This window comes from Manis pentadactyla, chromosome 3 (assembly GCF_030020395.1).
Source record: "Manis pentadactyla isolate mManPen7 chromosome 3, mManPen7.hap1, whole genome shotgun sequence".
NCBI lineage: Eukaryota > Metazoa > Chordata > Mammalia > Pholidota > Manidae > Manis > Manis pentadactyla.
The window spans coordinates 82827664-82848264 of record NC_080021.1 but is presented as its reverse complement, the minus strand read 5'-3'; the positions used below and the strand labels follow the sequence as shown (position 1 = coordinate 82848264).

Below are 20601 nucleotides of genomic sequence, written 5' to 3'. Positions count from 1 at the left end.
GACATTTGTGTTGACTATGTTCATTTATAATTTAGTCTTATACTGCTTAAATAATTTTAGTCTTTGTGTCATCACATTTTAATACCGTGACGAAGCAGATAAGTAGAAATGCTCATACTTAAAATGAACCTCTAGATTCAATCAAGTGGATCACCTTGACAGTTATTCCAGATTTCCCAGATGAGATGAAGGGCCGATGCTGTATGTCACAGTCCTTTTCCTTCAGTAGCTTTTATACATTTTCAGTTGGTGTAATGTTATTTTGATTCATATCAATTTGAATTAAATTTGGAAACATTTTAGTCTCAAATCGCGTATTATGACCTGTTTAAAGGCTTCTGCTCTCCCAATACATCATTATTTAAGATAAATGTGATGACGTATAGCAAAAAACCATATTTGATTTTTCCATTGCTATTTGAAATCTACTTCAAACTTATTTACAAATAGTTTGCTCACAATTTTCATTTCAAGGAGAAATGTAGTTGACAGGTTATAAGACCTAGGTTAGTACATAACAAACTTACTGGACATAATAAGTGCGTCCAGTACGAAGAGAACTGTAACTGTCTGTGATTGGAGCTCTTTTTCAGACTAATGCGCAGTGGCAGCAGGATTTGTGTATAGCAGGAATGGAGAGCGTTATAGGAGCCAAGGACTGGGAGGCAGGTAGAGGCCTGGTTACCTAGGGCCTGAGTCCCACTGACATGACTTCACATTTATTCTCAGATGGGGATCTGTTGCAAGGACTCACGCAGAGGATTCAGTATGTGAGGAACTCTGAAGTCAATTTAGATTACTAGGAAAAAAGAGGGAAAACCTTTCACAACATATAATTTACCACCTCCAAGTCTCACGTATATGGTTTTTTTTTGAGACTTCCCTAGGCGGTAAAGCTCTGCAAATTCTTAGGGGGAGTGGATAGTGGGGCTGAATTCATTGTCTTAAGTATACAGTACTGATTAGGCAGGAGGATCACACAAAATTCAGTAAACAGGAATGTGTATGCATGAGGAAAAGGTGAATTGATGAATGCAGTGACATTTTTCAAAACACGTATGTTAGAGTGATATATTAACAACAAGTATATTATTAGGTACTTGTGAGACATCAACTCTAACAAGAATGGGCTGACATGGAAATACAACGATTTGAGTCAGAGAGTTTGCTAGAAGCTACCTCCTCCTATACCATTGAGAGACAGGACTTAAAGAAGAAATTAAATCAAGCCCTAAGTCAGGTATGTGTGAAATTTAACATACCAACAGTTAATCTATAGCTAATGAAATAATACACAGTGTTTGAGAATATTAATTTCTGTGGACAGCTTTTATATTTTCATTACAACAAATTTATTACAATTCTGTCTTTACAATGCACTTATTTCTTAAACTCTGACTTTAGTTCTGCCATTTATATTATCCATTTTTTCTTACAATATTTATCCTTAGGAAAACAAAATTATGCATCACTCTTCACATCAGTTGAGACTTTGTTTTTTAGTACCAACCATTGTTTTTTTTACAGATCTCTCTTTTGCCATGATGAGGCAAGCCAAATAAAATCACATCATAATGTTTAATGGAATGTTTCAGAAAATTGTAATTTTTGTTACCTTCACTGTTGCAGATGTAGAATACATTTATTTTGTGGATTTCAGGTTAATTGTACAAAAGGTCATTATATAAACCAGTTGAAATGAGATACTTCCCTCATTTCCTTTCCCCTTTAGATATTCTGTAAAAATGTGGAAAGATTGAGATTATGTATAGTATGTATCCAAACAGAGAGAATTAAGAAAATTATCTACATCCAGCTGTTAGTCAGAAAAATAGATATGAGTGAGGTGGAAAAAGAGTAAGGCCAGGAAAAAGCCCACTGAAAAAGACCCAGAGTTAATCAGTTAACGCTCAAAAAGCCAGGAACAACTTGGCCTGGAATGTTTGAATATTCCCCAGGTAAAGGAGGGTACCTCAGCATAGCCCATGTCTTTATTGTGTTAATTATGCGGGCCCAATTTATTTTTTAACTTTACCTATCTGCTGGTCTTTTTCACCTTCAGCGCTAATCAAATAACTTGCAACCCAGGCAACTAATTTAGCATGCAGGCCCAGCTGTAAACAGCATAGTAAAAGGCAGGAATTTAAGTAAGATTCTTAATTTACTCTTTCCCAAGTGGTTCTTGAGGGTTCTGATGCTTTTCTACATTCTTAACAACATCTGTCATCATCTGTGTTTTTTATTGTAGCCATCCTATAGTGGGTGTGAAATGGCATCTCGCTGTGGTTTTGATTTGCATTTTTCTAATGAATAATGTTTTTGAGCATCTTTTCCTATGCTTATTATCCATTCAGGTATCTTCTTTGAAGAACTGGCTGTTTGATTCCTTTGCCCATTTTAATATTGGACTGTCTTTTCTAAGTGAATTACAAGAGTTATTTCTATATTATAGATACAAATCTGTTACCAGATAAAGGATTTTCAAGTGTTTTCTCCTATTCTATAGCTTGCCTTTTCACTGTCCTGATGAATCCAGTTAATGTGCTTTTCTCCTTTGGTGTCATCTAAGAAACCATTGCCAAATCCAGTCACAAATACACACATCTTTGTTTTTTCCTATGAGTTTTATAATTTTTGCGCTTACATGTTGAGTTAACTTTGTACATATGCTATGAAGTAGAGGTCTGATTTTATTCTGTATGTGGATATTCAGTGGCCCCAGTACCATGGATTAAAAAGATTATTTTTGACCCATTTAACCTTTTGGCACCCTTGTTGAAAATCAGTTCACCAGAGTTTATTTTGTATCCCCAATTCTAATACGGTTGCTGCATGTCTATCCTTATGCCAATACCAAATCAAATATTGTGAGGACTCTTTCACGGTCATCTTGAATAGTACCACTTGCTTCTCTCAGCTCATGCAGACACTTTTAGCTTCAGAGAGCCTTTGTCCAGCTTGTGCCCTGCTGACCGTGCCATGATGGGAAGTCAGGCTAACAACAAAGGTAGAGCCCATTCCCTTTCTTTTCTCCATTCACACCTTTAGTCTCTCACCAGTGTTCCTCCACCTCACTCCCATTTGCATGTCTGGCTCACAGGATCTGCTGACTCAGTCTGTGTAGTTCATTATGTTTCAGTGACTCACTATAGCGCATAGACTGATCCATAGATTTCACCATCTACGAAGGAAGAGATAAAGTCTGGGCTTTTGGCTTTCTCTTTGGAAGTCTTGCTAATCTGTCATCTTTCTATTCACAATTAAATCTTCTTTTGACATGGTTCTTGTATGTAATCCTGAGGCCAAACTTGTTCTTGGTGCTGATCCTATATTCTCAGAAACCTCAGTTCTCTGTATCCACCTCCTTTTACTTAAATCGAAAGAGATGGATAGCTTTACTTCATAGCTCAATGCATAATTGACAGAATCCTATTTCTTCCTCTCCCAAGAAAAAAAAATGTCAAGAGTACAACTCTTAAAAGTGAGGTAATTATTCAACCAAGTCATTGAATAAACAATTGACTTAATCAGAATTTCAAAGCTAAATTGTATGATAGGGAGAAGTACTATGGTGCAACATAAAGATGAGATGGTCTTACCTCCCCATACTGACAACCTTGAGGTAAGATAAAGGAGAAAGTGTACTTAAATAGTCCAAAGGACACTGCATTTATTTTACTACTGAGATTAAAAATGATTCCTTAATGTTCTCTTTATTTCCTCACTGAGGAAAGTAAAATGAAAATTGAGTGCTAGACTAGTAAATACTCCATGCTGTCTATTAGAATTTAGGTTAATTGAAATCGCATAAAATGCCTCATTTTTGGCTACTAAAGTATTTCAGTTGTTATTCTTTAAATCCTATGTCTCTCCTTGCTTACCAGTCTTCCCTGTAGCCTAACTTGAGGAAAAATTCTGAAGAGGCATGTATGCCTAAGGGTAAGAATTTGTAATTGAAAGGAACCCTAGAAAAACTTCTTAGGTCTTCTAGTCATCTGCTTCTTCTCATTAGCATTGTTTTCCATTAATAAATTAATCTCCACATTTATTATAATCCATTTTAAAGGGGACTCATTTCTACTGTTTGGCACCCTTGTTGAAAATCAGTTCACCACAAATAAGTTAGTTTTCATATTATCCCTTTTTTCACCACTTTTCTGTTTATCTGTTTTACCCTAATAAACTCCCAGGTTCAGTAGCTTAAATAACATTATCTTATTCACAAACCTCCGTCAGGAAAGTGTGGCCAGGACAGCTTGTCTCTGTTTCCTTCAGCTTTAGCTGGGACAGCTTGAAGGCTGAGGCTGGAGTCATTTGGACGCTAGTTCACTCACATGTCCGATTGTTGGTGCCGGGCCCTGGCTGGGACTTTAGTTGGGCGGGGCAGCTGGAACACCTGGCCTATCCCGGCCAACCAGCCTTGGAATTCATACAGCATCACTTCCCCATATTCTGTTCACTGGGAGCAAGTCAGTAAGGTTGGCCCATAACCTTCCTTTTTAAAAGAAATCAATGGATGTTTTAAAAGTAGAGACACGTTTAAAAAGCACAATTTTTAATTACCCTCCCACATGAAAAGCACACTCCAATCACTATGTTATATACTTCAAACCAGTGTAATATCGTATGTCAACTATACTTAAAATAAAAAAGCCAAACAGACAACAACAAAAGTATATATCCATGTAGCCAAAACACTGGTCAAGATATAGAAAACATTTCCATAAAAAAGAAAAGAAGACAAGAGAAACACACTCACCCCTACCCTGTATCTGCGTGCCAAGCCTCAGTGATGATGGCATCCAGTTCAGGCTGGAGTCTGAGATCTTACATCTTCATCAGGTGCAGATGGGACAGGAGCCTGGGCTGTGGTTTCTACAGTTTAGCCCTTGGAGTACAATTCCTCTCAATACAGAGATTGAGAACTGAAGAGCCAAGTTATCTACCACCACCCACAGAGCCAACATTCTGTTGACCTGCTCAAGACTCTCATTCAGAATGGAAAATGGGAGACACATTAGTCCATAGCAATTCTGAAAGGCAGCCTGCTGCAGGCTGCTAGTTCTTTGAGGAAGAGTTAGTCCTAATCATGGGAATGCCTCTCTGTGGCCCTTTTCTGTGCCTCTGAGCTCTCAGTTCTGTCTTGTTCATAAGAGATGACCTGTGTTTGCATCTGTTTTTTCAGCCTGCTTCCTCCCTGTAGAACTTCTAAGACCCAAAGGCCTCTTTTCATTTGTATTCTCTCTATCTCTCAGTCCAGGCTACCAGGCAGTGTTTTTGCTAATACTGTTTTTAAAACCTTGAGTTTCCTGTGAATTTTATTGGGGTTCATACCAATAGGAAAGGGACCCTCATGAGTGATTTTGAGATAAGCTCTTCACTTTGGGCTTCCTGTGAAGCTGTTGTAGGATGGTGCCTTAAAATGTGTAAACTCTGACGATCCTTAGAAGAATTTGAGGCACCACCATAAATCTTTCTGAGATCCTAAAAGAGGATTTTACAGTCTTGGCTGCAACCTTAGGCTGTGTTTTCTCCTGGCAGCACCCTGGATTTGATCTTAGTTCAGAAGTCATTTCTTTTAGAATTATTTGGCAATTAGACATGAGGAAAGGCTGTAATTGGGAAACAGATATCTGACCCTAGTAAGCCCTAGATCCTTTATGTGTAAAATTCTTCAGCTTATCTTGCTCACTGATCTTTACTTTCAGCTGCTTTGGAGCAAGAGTCCCCTTTACTCCAGGTTCCACTGTCACTGTCTTTCCCTGCCTAGAAGCCCTTGCTGTCAGCCCCTTCAGGGGCCATCAGGCTTCCACTAACAGGCTCCCGGAGGCCCTGCTGGTTTTCATTCTGACTCTTCTCCACCTCCTTTCAGGTTCCACCTATCGCCCTGTTCAAAGGCAGTCTTTATGTGTTTTAGTTGTTTTTTTTTTAATGGCAGCATCCCATTTTTAATATCAGTATCTGTGCCAGTTATTTATTGCTGCATGATGAACCACCTCAAAACCTAGTGGCTCAAAACAGTACTTATTTTGTTCACAAATCTACAGTTTAGGCAAGGCTCAGTGAGGCGAGCTTCTTTCTTCTCCACTTGGCATCAGCTGGGATGATACACCACTGGGTACTAGAATCACCTAAAGGTGCCACTTGCACTTGTGTGGCAGTTGAAGTCAGCTTTTGGCTGGCACAGAAGCTACATCAGTCTCAGTTGGCACATCTCTGTGAGGATTCACTTGGTGCCCTGGGGTGCTTCACAGCAAGGTGGCTGGGCTCCTAGGGTGAGCGTCCCTAGAGCGAGAATATCAGATGGAAGCTGTATTTACACTTTCTAACCAAACCTAGGGTTCACACAGCAGTTCCACCATATGCTCTTCACTAGAAACCAGGTAGTAAGGCCACATACATGAAAGGGGAGGGAATTTCACAGGAAATGTAAAATTTGTAAGAATTTGTGAAAACCACATCCACTCACCTTATCTTACCAAATAATCTCTGTATCTAAACAAAAGTAGTTCTTCCCACCTCAGTTATCGCTGAAATTACAACAGGTTTTCTTTTTGTTAATTATGTTTTCTTATTTGTTGGTAAGAAACAAAAGATAACAAGATAGCACTATGGAGTTGTGGTAGTGTTCAAAAAAATGTATGGCTCATCTCACTAAAATTCCATATTGGGAGGTATGAATTCTCCTTAACTGTGACAATCCTTTCCTTGGAAACTGATTTGAATTAGCATAAAACATTTGTAGTTGAGAAAAAGGCTTATGGCATTAAAATACATATTTATAGATCATTAGAGTCTTATTTTGGGAGGCATTTATTGAATTAGGGCTAAATAACAATGTGATAGTTCTGAAACTTTTTTAAAATTATGAACTGTTAGCATGGGGGACCTTTCCTACTGAGAGGTGACATATAATAACTTTATGGAGAATCAACATGGGACAATAATATAAAAATATAAGAGCATAAAACCAAGTGCAAATGTTGTAATGGCAAAAATGGCAGCAAAGGGTGTATTATTTTGACTCCTGGTGGTTTTAATTTTGTTCTTGAATTTCTGAGTAATTCAAGGTTCAGTGTTCTAAGACTCTACTATGGTATGGGTAACATTTTATTATAACTTAATTTATTTTAATTGATACTGGCTTTGACTTGGGCCATTCTCAGTCTACCTTCATTACCAAACTCACTTATTTCATTCATGTAGGTTGTTAATCTTTCAAGAAAACTGGAAGTTTCATCTTCAGAAGTCAGAAACCTTAAAACTCACCTGGCAAGGATTTCACTGGAACACAATAAGATGGAACAGTACAGACGGGACACTGGGACACTGAAGAAAGAGCAAGACAGAAAACAGGAGAAAAATTAAAAGAAGTCGATTGGTTTTTACAGGTTAATTTATTAATCTGTAATGTGCCTTATTTCATCTCCCTGCAGATTACATTTTTGATGTATACATTTATCTCTATTTCCTCTACTTTTATGCCAGTTGGTTTCATAGATTTCTGGAAGGATGGTAGCATGTGTTTCTCCTAAATATTTCAGTTTCCATCATTATCACAAAATCCATCTTTCAGAATCATTCTCATTAGACAATCATTTAGAATTTTCAAGACTGGCTGACAAGAGGAAAAGGAAATTGTGATTTTAAAAGTATACTATATTCTTAGATTATATTGTTTAAATATTTTAACTATAGATTGTTATTCTTTGAAATGTGTGATTATATGAGTACTAAAATAAGAATAACTCAATCTAATTTTTATAATGCAGATTTAATTCAAATGAGTTTAAGGTAAATATATTAAACTTCAAGTCTTTTTTTTTCACATTTAAAATTGCTTTCTGAAACACTGAGTCAAAACTAAGGGAAACAAATATGCTATAATTATTCAGATTATACTTACTTAAAAAACGCATTCTTTTAATTTGTTTTAAAGGATGAAGCACAAAAGAGATTACAGCAGTGGAGAGAGAAGGATAATTCTTCATTTAGAATGCAAATGGAACTCAGAATTAAAGATCTCGAGTTTCAGCTCTCCAAAAAAATTTCTCAAGAAGATTCCATTAGAGCTGAATTGGAGAAATATAAACAATTACACCGAGAAGAAGTAAATACCAGCCTGTCATTGGCAAATCAACTAGACAAGTAAGTCAAAACAGAATCATAGAAAATAAATTAAGCTCATTAGTTTGTCTCTAAAGCATTATTTCTATGGAGCCAGGTTTATAAGATTAGTAGGAATGAAAGCTAACTGGATAGTATATTCTGGAAAATGATGTTTGTAAGTGAACTTACATTTAAAATGTTCCTCCAAGAGTTTTTGTACCCCTCTCCCCTTTTTGGTTTTAAATGACTTTATTTTTTCCTTTTAATATTTTCATAGTTAACCTGATCTACTATTCTTGAACCTCATTGTTTTTGAAGCTTTTTAACTTAGACAGTGATATTATTATAAAATGACTTCCTAAAGAATTCCACTAAATAGAAATATTAATGAGTTTAACTATTTTTTGGAAGATTACATCTTAAACTCAAAGGGCCAAGTACTACTACTCAGCTGTCTTGCCTGAGGGCTTCAGCTCCAGGCAAGTTCACTATGAATTCAGTGAGATGGAGAAATGAGAAGGGAACGTTCCTGGGGTTAAAAGGTTTCTACCTGGCTCTATTCTCCCATCAATAGCTGGACACTAGAATCACATGCACCCAACAGTCTGCAGGTCCGTAATCTACATCTCTGCCTCTGGGAAGGGGTCTTTATATAATGACTCAGCCACTAATAGCTTATTGCCTGTGGGTGTGGAGGCAGTAGCCTAGCAGCAGGCCAATTAAATCGACCAGTTTAGGTTCTGTTGAGGATCCTGGCAATAGTACCTTCCATTTTCCTCACATTAGCACATCCGCTGCATGGAAGTTTTGTTTTCCTGATTGTAATTGTTGGTGTTACCACTAGAGGGCTTCATGGAAAAAACTATCATAATTTTTCTACTCTACATAAAGGCATCCATCTGAAATAAAGACTGACATAGGGATGAACAGCACTATAATTCACAAAGTGGTTAAAATAACACTGTGGGGGGAGTAGCCAAGATGATGGCGTGAGTAGGGCAGCGGAAATCTCCTCCCAAAACCATACATATTTTTTAAAATAAAAACAAATACAACTATTTCTAAAAGAGAGACCAGAAGATACAATATAACAGCCAGGCTGCATCTGCAGTTCTGAGAACTCAGCATCTCACGAAGAGGGTAAGATACAAGCCGTGGCCCGGTGGGACCCTAGCGCTCCTACAACCCCAGCTCCCCAGTGGGAGAAAAGGAGTCACAATGGGGAGGGAGTGGGAGCCCAAGACTGCTAAATACCCAGCCCTTGTCATCCACACCAGGAGCACAGACACACAGTGCGTAGTGTGCTGGAAATTAGGGAAACGGAACAGTAAAATCGAGCGGGTCCCCGCAAACGGTGCCCGTTGTACAAAAGAAAAGCGAGTGCTTTTTCAAAGTCTTAAAGGGACAGGGGTCTCACAGCTGGATGGAAGGATCCTGGCACACTCATCTCAGCAGCTGGGAACCCCGGAGAACTATGGGCGCTCTACCCCCTGTAAGGCAGCACAGCTCTTAGGCCCCTCACAACGATCAACAGCCTCCCTTCCATTCCCCCTACAGCGCAGCCCCGCCATGGCAGTGAGCAGCTTGGGAGAGGCCAGACCCACAGCAACTGCCCGGAGCCTACTCCGCAGCCATCAGGAGAAGACTCAGAGGCACCGTCTGTGCGCAACTGCCCAGCACAAGCTGCTAGGGGTCGCTGTTCTCTCAGGAAAGGAAGGCGAACAGCAAGCTAGAAGGGGCTTTGTTCTCCCAGCTGACATACACACCAAATGCCCAAGACTACCTCTATCACCATGAAAAGGCAGAAGAATTTGATCCAGACAAGAATAACTCTGACATCCCCCGAGAGGGAACCTGGGGACATAGAGTTAACCAATCTTCCTAAAAAAGAATTCAAAATAAAGGTCATAAGCATGCTGATGGAGCTACAGAGAAATGTTCAGGAGCTCATGGATAAAGCTGGGAGGGAGAATACAGAAATAAAACAATCTCTGGAAGGACTTATGAGAAGACTGGATGAGGTGGAGGAGGCCATTAATGTAATAGGAATCAGAGAACAGGAACACAGAGAAGTTTACGCAGAGAGAGATAAAAGGATCTCCAGGAATGAAAGATTATGAAGAAACTGTGTGACCAATACAAATGGAACAATATTCACATTAGAAGGGTACCAGAAGAAGAAGGGAGAGAAAAAGAGATAGAAACTGTCTTTGAAGAAATAATTGCTGAAAACTTACCCAAACTGGGGGAGGAAATAGTCTCTCAGATGACAGAAGTCCACAGAATACCCAACAGAAGGGACCCAAGAAGGACACCACCAAGATACATAATAGTTAAAATGGCAAAGATCAAGGACAAGGACAGAGTATTAAAGGTAGCCAGAGAGAGAAAAAAGGTCACCTACAAAGGAAAACCCATCAGGCTATTATCAGACCTCAACAGAAACCTTACAGGACAGAAGAGAATGGCATGTATATTTAATGCAATGAAACAGAAGGGCCTTGAACCAAGAATACTGTATCCAGCACAACTATCATTTAAATATGAAGGAGGGATTAAACAATTCCCAGACAAGCAAAAGTTGAGGGAATTTGCCTCCCAGAAACCGCCTCTACAGGGTATTTTAGAGGGACTGCTCTAAATGGGAGCACTCCTAAGGCCAAATAGATGTCACCAGAGAAAATAAAATCACAGCAAAGAAAGCAGACCAACCAAATACTAACTAAAGGCAATAAATAAAATTAACTTCTCACAAAAGCAATCAAAGGAGAAACAAAGAGCACAGAATAAAACACCCAACATATAAAGAATGGAGGAGGAGGAATAAGAAGGTAGAGAAATACGGAAACATCAAACAGTGTTTACAATAGCTCAATAAGTGAGTTAAGTTAGATGGTAAGATAGTAAAGAAGCTAACCTTGAACCTTTGGTAACCACAAATCTAAAGCCTGCAATGGCAATAAGTACATATCTTTCAATAATCACCCCTAAATGTCAATGGACTGAATGCACCAATCAAAAGACACAGAGTAATAGAATGGGTAAAAAAGCAAGACCCATCTACATGCTGCTTACAAGAGACTCACCTCAAACCCAAAGACATGCACAGACTAAAAGTAGAGGGATGGAAAAAGATATTTCATGCAAACAACAGGGAGAAAAATGCAGCTGTTGCAGTTTTAGTATCAGACAAAACAGAATTCAAAACAAAGAAAGCAAGAGATAAAGAAGGACATTACATAATGACAAAGGGGTCAGTACAAGAGGATATAACCATTATAAATTCTAAGAGGAAAGTATATAGCAATCCAGGCATATTTAAAGAACAATCCCAAATGAATCGTGTAAAGTGACAATTATTGAAATTGGAAAAAAAAGAACAAATGAGCCCTAAGGTCAGTAGAAGGAGGGACATAATAAAGGTAAGAGAAGAAATCAATAAAATTGAGAAGAATAAAACAATAGAAAATATCAATGAAACCAAGAGCTGATTCTCTGAGAAAATAAACAAAATAGATAAGCCCCTAGCCAGAGTTATTAAGAGAAAAATCGAATCAACACACATCAACAGAATCAGAAACAAGAAAGGAAAAATCACAATGGAGCCCACAGAAATACAAAGAATTATTAGAGAATGCTATGAAAACCAATATGCAAACAACCTTGAAAACCTACAGGAAATGGACTATTTCCTAGAAAAATACAACCTTCCAAGACTGACCAAGGAAGAAAAAAAATCTAAATGGACCAATTACCAGCAACGAAATTGAAGCGGTAATCAAAATACTGCGCAAGGGCATAACCCCCAGGCCAGATGGATTTCCTGTAGAATTTTATCAGACATACAGAGAAGACATAATACCCATTCTCCTTAAAGTTTTCCAAAAAATAGAAGAGGAGGGAATACTCCCAAACTCATTCTCTGAAGCCAACATTACCCTAATACCAAAACCAGGTAAAGACCCTAACTAAAAAGAAAATTACAGACCAATATCCCTGATGAACATTGATGCAAAAATACTCAACAAAATATTAACAAACCGAATTTAAAAATGCATCAAAAGGATGATAGACCATGACCAAGTGGGATTCATCCCAGGGATGCAAGGATGGTACAACATTCGAAAATCCATCAACATCATCCACCACATAAAAAGAAAGACTAAAACCACATGATCATCTCCATAGATGCTGAAAAAGCATTCCACAAAATTCAACAGCCATTCATGATAAAAACTCTCAGCAAAATGGGAATAGAGGGCAAGTACCTCAACATAATAAAGGCCATATTTGATAAACCCACAGCCAACATCATACTGAACAGCAAGAAGCTGAAAGCTTTTCCTCTGAGATCGGGGACGAAACAGGGATGTCCGCTCTCACCACTGTTATTCCACATAGTACTGGAGGTCCTAGCCATGGCAATCAGACAAAACAAAGAAATACAAGGCATCCAGATTGGTAAAGAAGAAGTCAAACTGTCACTATTTGCAGATGACATGATATTGTACATAAAAAACCCTAAAGACTCCACTCCAAAACTACTAGAACTAATATCAGAATTCAGCAAAGTTGCAGAATACAAAATTAATACACAGAATTCTGTGGCTTTCCTATACACTGACAATGAACTAACAGAAAGAGAAATCAGGAAAACAATTCCATTCACAAAAGAATAAAATACCTAGGAATAAACCTAACCAAGGAAGTGAAAAACCTATACCCTGAAAACTACAAGACACTCTTAGAGAACTTAAAGAAAACACTAACATATATAAACTCATCCCATGCTCTCGGCTAGGAAGAATTAATATTGTCAAAATGGTCATCCTGCCCAAAGCAATCTATAGATTCAATGTAATCCCTATCAAAATACCAACAGCATTCTTCAGTGAACTGGAACAAATAGTTCTAAAATTCATATGGCACCACCTAAGACACCAAATGGTCAAAGCAATACTGAGGAGGAAAAATAAAGTGGGGGGGATCTCACTCCCCAACTTCAAGGTCTACTACAAAGCCACAGTAATCAATACAATTTGGTAACGGTGCAAGTACAGAGCCACAGACCAGTGGAACAGAATACAAACTCCAGACATTAACCCAAGCATATATGGTCCATTAATATACTATAAAGGAGCCATGGACATATAATGGGAAAATGACAGCCTCCTCAACAGCTGGTGTTGGCAAAACTGGACAGCTACATGTAAGAAAATGAAAGTGGATCATTGTCTAACCCCATACACAAAAGTAAATTCAAAATGGATCACAGACCTGAATGTAAGTCATGAAACCATAAAACTCTTAGAAAAAAACATAGGCAGAAACCTCTTGGATATAAACATAAGCGACTTCTTCATGAACATATCTCCCCAGGCAAGGGAAACTAAAGGAAAAATGAACAAGTGGGACTATATCAAGCTGAAAAGCTGCTGTACAGCAAATGACACCATCAATAGAACAAAAAGGCATCCTACAGTATGGGAGAACATGTTCATATATGACAGATCTGATAAAGGGTTGACATCCAAAATATATAAAGAGCTCACACACCTCTACAAACAAAAAGCAAATAATCCAATTAAAAAATGGACAGAGGAGCTGAACAGACACTTTTCCAAAGAAGAAGTTCAGATGGCCAACAGACACATGAAAAGATGCTGCACATCGCTAGTCATCAGAGAAATGCAAATTAAAACCACAATGAGACATCATAAGGATTGCCACCATTCAAAAGACAAACAACAACAAATCGTTGGCAAGGTTGTGGAGAAAAGGGGAACCATCCTACACTGCTGGTGGGAATGTAAATTAGTTCAACCATTGTGGAAAGCAGTATGGAAGTTCCTCAAAATGCTCAAAATAGAAATACCATTTGACCCAAGAATTCCACTCCTAGGAATTTACCCTAAGAACACAGTAGCCCAGTTTGAAAAATACAGATGCACCCCTGTGTTTATCGCAGCACTATTTAGAATAGCCAAGAAATGGAAACAACCTAACTGTCCATCAGTAGATGAATGGATAAAGAAGATGTGGTGCGTATACACAATGGAATATTATTCAGCCATAAGAAGAAAACAAGTCCAACCATTTTCAACTACATGGATGGAGCTAAAGGGTATTATGCTCAGAGAAATAAGCCAGGCGGAGAAAGACAGGTACCAAATGATTTCACTCATATGTGGAGTAAAAGAACAAAAAAAAATCTGAAGGAAAAAAACAGCAACAGAATCACAGAACCCAAGAATTGGACTAACAGTTCCCAAGGGAAAGGGACTGGGGAGGATGGGTGGGAAGGGAGGGATAAGGAGGGGGATAAGAAAGGGGGCATTACGATTAGCATGTGTAATGTGGGGGGGGGCACGGGGAGGGCTGTGCATCACAGAGAAGACAAGTAGTGATTCTACAGCATCTTACTATGCTGATGGACAGTGACTGTAATGGGGTTTGTGGGAGGGACTTGGTGAAGGGGGTTCCTAGTAAACATAATGTTCCTCATGTAATGGTAGATTAGTGATACCAAAATAAAAAAATAATAGCAACACTGTGGTGTGTCTAAGGGAGTGCATGGAAAACAGAAAGGATGGATACCTTGGTGACAATGTTACATGCTAACTGCCTCCAGAGCTATTTTAGTCTTCTTTGGTCACCCTTTTTCCTCACCTAGAGATTGTTACTCTCAATTATGCCTCAGTGCCTGATGCCTAATTTCTCTGAGATAATGAGTGAGACATAAAGGGTGGTCAAAGCAAATGCTCGAAAATATCTTTGATGGATGCTTTATCTTTGATCTCTGAACTGGTTTACTAAATAGGTTTAAGTGTCTCCTCATGAATCTTGTAAATACAGACATTCCAGAAGGCAGGAAGTTTTACTTGTAAGCCATCTATATCATGAATCGCCGTTTCTCTCCCTTCCCTACTTTGAATTACTTGTTAGTTAGGAGTCACCCTAGAAAAACATGTACTTACTTAATTGTATACAATAGATCTTAAGCAGATTTTCAATGCTGAAACACTGTTTTGTAAGAAATTCAATTTAGTATTGTAGTAACTTTTTTTAATGCAAGGTATTTAGGTATCACTTAGGGAAAAATGAAATAATAAGCATTTGTTTTCACCACTCTCCACAGGACTACTGAGAGGTTAGCAGAGATCAATAGCAAACGTAGAGAGAAGGAAATGGACACATTCTTTGCCAAGGTTAGTTATACTATCCTTTTTCCCCCTGGGTTTCAAATTTGTGATGTAATTCTTGTTTTTAGTTTGTTGAAATTCTAGTTGTTTAACTGATTAGTGCTCACTACTTAAAAGTCATAATTATTTGTGCTTCTGAGAAAGGAGACAGAAATTTTATTTTTTAAAGTTGTTGGATTTCTCATTTTCAAGAGATACCTAATGTTAACTCTATTCAATAAATGAAACTAAACTGACACTAATTTTTGTGAAAAGCTGCATATTTGAAAAAAATGCATCAAAACTCCCACTTTCCAGAAAGGCAACAAAATCGTCATTAAAGAATTGAGTATTATTTGCCTTGTTTCTAATTCTAGAAAATTATGAATCAGAAATTAAGGTTGAAAACTGGCTCTAGCCTCTATTTTTCCTTTCTTCAAGCAGATATTCTGAAATCTTTGTGTCCAAATGAAGTAGAGAGAGATTTTTGTAGTCATAGTACAGATAGAAAAATGATTTCACTTAACTTGTTGCAGGAATTTTTACATTACATTGTTATGACAGTCCCACTTTCCTCATTTTATGTCTTTAAGATCCTGTGCTGAAAAATTAACACAGATTTTACCTTATCTAAAAGTACAATAATAGAAAGCCCTTTTGAAGGAAAAACTCATTAGATTAAGAAAACTGATAAAGCTTTTATACAGGATAGTTTTTCTAAGTCTTGCAAAGTAATGCAGTCAGTGTATAATATGACTTGAATTGTTTAAATTTCTTCTTAATAGTAAGATCAAATATCACCTTTCTGAAATCATGTATTTAACACACACCAAATTGTACTTTTTATCAGATTAATCAAAATAACATTGCAGATATGTTATCTAAAATTGAGTAGGAATTTATTTTATTCATGTGATTATTTTTCTATTGAAGCAATCCCCGAGGTAAGTCTAGTCTCTAAAACTATTAGTTAAAGGCCATACATCATCAGCTATGTGTCACTCACATGATAATGTCTTGCTTAACTTAAAAATTACAAATAATATTTGACTTATTTCAGATGGAGCAAGAATTTGACAAAAATATAACTAGAGCACTAAAAGAAGGTATGTTGCCAAAATTTATTAATTAAATTTAGCTGTCACTGCTTTCTGAAATGAACTCTGAATAGTAAATAGCAACTCTTTCCATTGTTCAGATAGTAGGTATTATGTAAATATTTGTTTCTTATACATATCTAATGAGAAAATGTGAGGGCACAGCCATTCATAGTGAATAATATATTTCTTCCTCATTTATTCAACATGTTCCATAGATTTTTTAAAATCTCAACACATCCATCAGTCTGTTCTTATTTTTGGCTATACCTTTTCTTTTACTTCTGCTATTCCTTTAGAACTCTCATCCTACACTTCTCAGAACACATGGGCTTTGTCAGCTTCTCATGTTTCTGGTAGTGATTTAAGGCCAAGAAACCAAGACTCACCTACTAATAGGCAATTTTAAGTGTCACTTGAAGGATGACATTTAAATATCCAGCCATTGACTTGATCTTTGGTTTTACCTTTCTACTTTCAGGAAAAATTACAAATACCTTAGCAAGGAATCAAAACACCCAAATCAAATTTGGTGCTTGCCAAGTCCTTCAGTCTCATCTCTTGCTACTTACCCTACTCTGCCCATTTGCTCTAGCATGTCACTGAACTAGACTACTTACAATTCCACAAATGTTCTTCCTCACCTCTAGCTCTTTGCAGATGCTTCTTCCCTCTATCTGGCACATCTTTCCCTTTTCCTGCAGTATCAATTGGGATGTCCCCTCTGTGTGTTCTAATAGCACCCTGTTTTATACCTCTCATGGTATACCTGACTGTGTGGGAACTGCCTGTCGGTCTGTTTTTCCCATTTACAGCATATGGTTGTCACGGTGAACTGTGTCATCTTTATCTTCTCTAGTTCCATCTTGTAATAGGAAAACCAGAAGCTCTGATACTTAGCCACAGTCAGAATTAATTGTGTATAACTATGGGCAAGTTATATTTCCTAGTAGTCTTGTATTTTGTACCGCAATTGTGTATAGATATTTTTCATTTTTAACACTCATAAAGGCCCCAACTTCTTTTTATTAACTCATACATGTTAACTCTGAAGTATTTTATATGGAGTATAATTTTTTCTGTTTCTTTTCAGATGCTGCTAAATTTGAATTTGAATCCTCTGTAGCTGCTCCTCTAGGATCTATGGGTGGGTTAACTCCAACTCAAGCTCTACTTTTGAAGACATCACAGGAATATGCACAGATTTTGAGGAAAAACTATATGATCTGAAAGAAATGTAAAATGTACTTGTCTGATGGAGGGGGAAAAGATGGCTGGCGGTGAGAGAACTGAGGCAGAAACCACCTCCCAAAACCACATGTAATGAAAATACAGCAAATACCACTAATCCTAAAAGACTGACCCAGAAGACTGCAACACACTGCCTACATCTGGGGAAAAGAAAAGACCTTAAAGAAAAGGGTAAAGTAGCAAACTCAGCCCAGCAGGTTAGGAACATTCAGGACCATCAGATGCTCCATCCCCCTGGCTGGCAGTGCAGTGCTAAGGCCCCCCACTGTGATGTGCAGCCTGCCACTCATTCCTCCCAGCAGGCATGAGTCTGCACAGCTGATGCCACCACCATTGCACCAGGTCACGTGGAGAGCAGCCCCACCTAGAGTACCTACAGGGGCATAACACAGAGGTTCCTACCTCCGTTCTCGGCCTACTGGACCTGGCAGTGGATGCAGACACTGCAGCCAGGTAGCATTTTCATGCTACCGAAAGAGCTTTTACCCCTGGCAGGCACCAGCACTGTGTACCTGTAACCCCACCATCACTCCAGGTGCTGGATAGCTCCAGAGAGTAGAGCTGGGCACTAGAGGGTGCCACCTACACAAAGGTATTGTTCCATAGTCATCATCAGAATTATGAAACAGCAAAAGAATTTTGTACAAACCAGAAAGAGGGCTCAGTGAAACTGAAGTCACCAATCTTCTTGATAAAGATTTCAAAATAAAAATCACAAACATGCTCACAGAGCTACAGAAAAATATTCAAATTCTCAGGGACAACTTCAAGAGAGAGAGAAATATAAAAAATACACTATCTAAAATGAAACACACACTGGAGGGATTTAAAAGCAGAATAGAGGAGGAGATGGTCAATGGAACAAGAATTAAAGAACAGGAATATAAAGAAGTTGAGGCACAGAGAGAAAAAACGTTCTAGGAATGAAAGAATAATAAGACAACTCTGCAAACAATCCTAATGGAATAATATTCGCATTACAGGGGTATCAAAAGAAGAAGAAGAGAAAAAGGAAGAAAATGCAGCTTTGAGGAAATACTGAAAACTTTCCCAGTCTAGGGAAGGAAATAGTCGCTCAAGCCATGCAAGTACAAAGATCTCCCAACTCAAGGGACCCTAGGAAGACACCACCAAGCCATATAATAATTAAAATGGCAAAGATCAAGGACACGGACAGGGTATTAAAAGAAGCCAGAGAGAGAAAAAAGATCACATGTAAAGGAAGGCCCATCAGAATATCAGCAGACTTCTCAGCAGCAAACTTACACGCCAGAAAGGAGTAGCATGACATATTTAATGAAATGAAACAAGGGCATCCAACCAAGAATACTCTCCTCAGAAAGATTATCACTTAAATTTGAAGCAGGGATTAAATAATATTCAGATAAGAAAAACTTGAGGGAATTTACCTTCCACAAAACATCTCTACAGAGTATTTTAAAGGGAGTGCTCCAAAGGCTAATAGCTGTCATGAGAGAAAATAAAACCATAGTAAAGGTAGTAGACCAATTAATTACTAAGCAAATGCAAAATTACATCAGTTACCCAAAAAGTCAGTCAACGATGTTTGTTATGCTTCAGAAGATTGGGGACTGTTGAGAATTAGGCTTGTGGTTGATTAATGATTGTGCATTGAGTCCCCTATACAGAATTTTTTTGTTGTTAACAACCATGTGATCAATAAATATGAGAGATGCCCTCTCGAAAAAAAAAAAACTCAGTCAAGGGATACACAAAGAATACAGGATATGACACCTATAATAAACAGAGGGGAGGAGGAAGAAAAAGAGGGGGGAAAAAAAGAACCTTTAGATTATGTTTGAACTACTGTAATGAGCGAGTTAAAGTTAGACAGGTAGTAAAGAAGCTGCCCTTGAACCTTCGGTAACTATGAATCTAAAGCCTGCAATGGCAATAAGTACATATCTATTGATAATAACCCTAAATGTAAATTGACTGCACCAATCAAAAGACACAGAGTTACAGAATGGATAAACAAGCAAGACCTGTCTATATGCTGCCTACAAGAGACTCACTTCAAACCCAAAGACACACACAGACTAAAAGTGAAGGGATGGAAAAAGATATTTAATGAAAATAATAGGGAGAAAAAAGCAGGAGTTGCAATACTTGTATCAGAAAAATAGACTTCAAAAACAAAAAAAGTAACAAGAGACAAAGAAGGACATTATGTAATGACAAAGAGGTCAGTCCAACAATAAGATATAACCACTACAGATATCTATGTACTCAACATAGTATTTGTTTCATGTATTTGGCTGTTCCTAACAGAATTAAAGGCTGAAATAGAATGCAATGCATTCATTTTAGAAGATTTCAACACTCCACTCACTCCAAAGGACAGATCAACCAGACAGAAAAATAAGTGAGGAGACAGAGGCACTGAACACATTAAAACAGATGGACCTAACAGATGGGCCTAACAGACATCTAAGGACACTCCACCCAAAAGCAGCAGGATACACAGCTTTCTCAAGTGCACATGGAACATTTCCAGAACAGATCACATCCTAGGCCACAAAAAGAGCCTCAGTAAATTGAGAAGATTAAAAACATGCCAACCAGCTTCTCAGAACACAAAGGTATGAAACCAGAAATTATTCAAAGAAAAAAAAACCCCACACTTCATAATGCTCCTTATCTAAAGCTGAATTGGGTTTTACTTATCTTTGGAATAAAGATCTTACAAGTGTTTTGAGAGAGTTTTTTTTAATTCCTCATTTAAAGCACTAAATATCGCTTATCAAGGCTTCAAATGGTCCTCAATAGCTAGAGGCCTTTCAAAAAGCACAATTGTTTTTCCTGAGGCCTTTTATGACCTCTATGCCATTTTTAAAAATTATTTATTTATTTATGTATTTATTGTATCACTGATATACAATCTTATGCTCAGGTTTCACATGAGCAACATTGTGGTTACTACCTTCCCCCTATTATCAAGT

General features: G+C 37.8%; 2 protein-coding genes across 2 annotated transcripts in view; both read left to right on the top strand.

Moving 5' to 3' along the window:
• The window catches only part of LOC130683083 (ankyrin repeat domain-containing protein 26-like), a 123821-nt gene that overhangs the window by 4383 nt on the left and 98837 nt on the right, over nt 1–20601 (top strand). The window contains exon 3 of the mRNA XM_057499339.1: nt 1097–1240. The gene's annotated coding sequence lies outside the window, so the exon portion shown is untranslated. The remainder of the gene's footprint in view (nt 1–1096; nt 1241–20601) is intronic.
• On the top strand, nt 6964–20351 carry LOC130682889 (ankyrin repeat domain-containing protein 26-like). Its single transcript, XM_057498083.1, has 5 exons — nt 6964–7391; nt 7940–8148; nt 15248–15317; nt 16351–16396; nt 17481–20351. Exons 2-5 carry the CDS (start codon nt 7997–7999, stop codon nt 17615–17617), a joined length of 405 nt encoding a protein of 134 aa, XP_057354066.1. The 5' UTR covers nt 6964–7391; nt 7940–7996; the 3' UTR covers nt 17618–20351.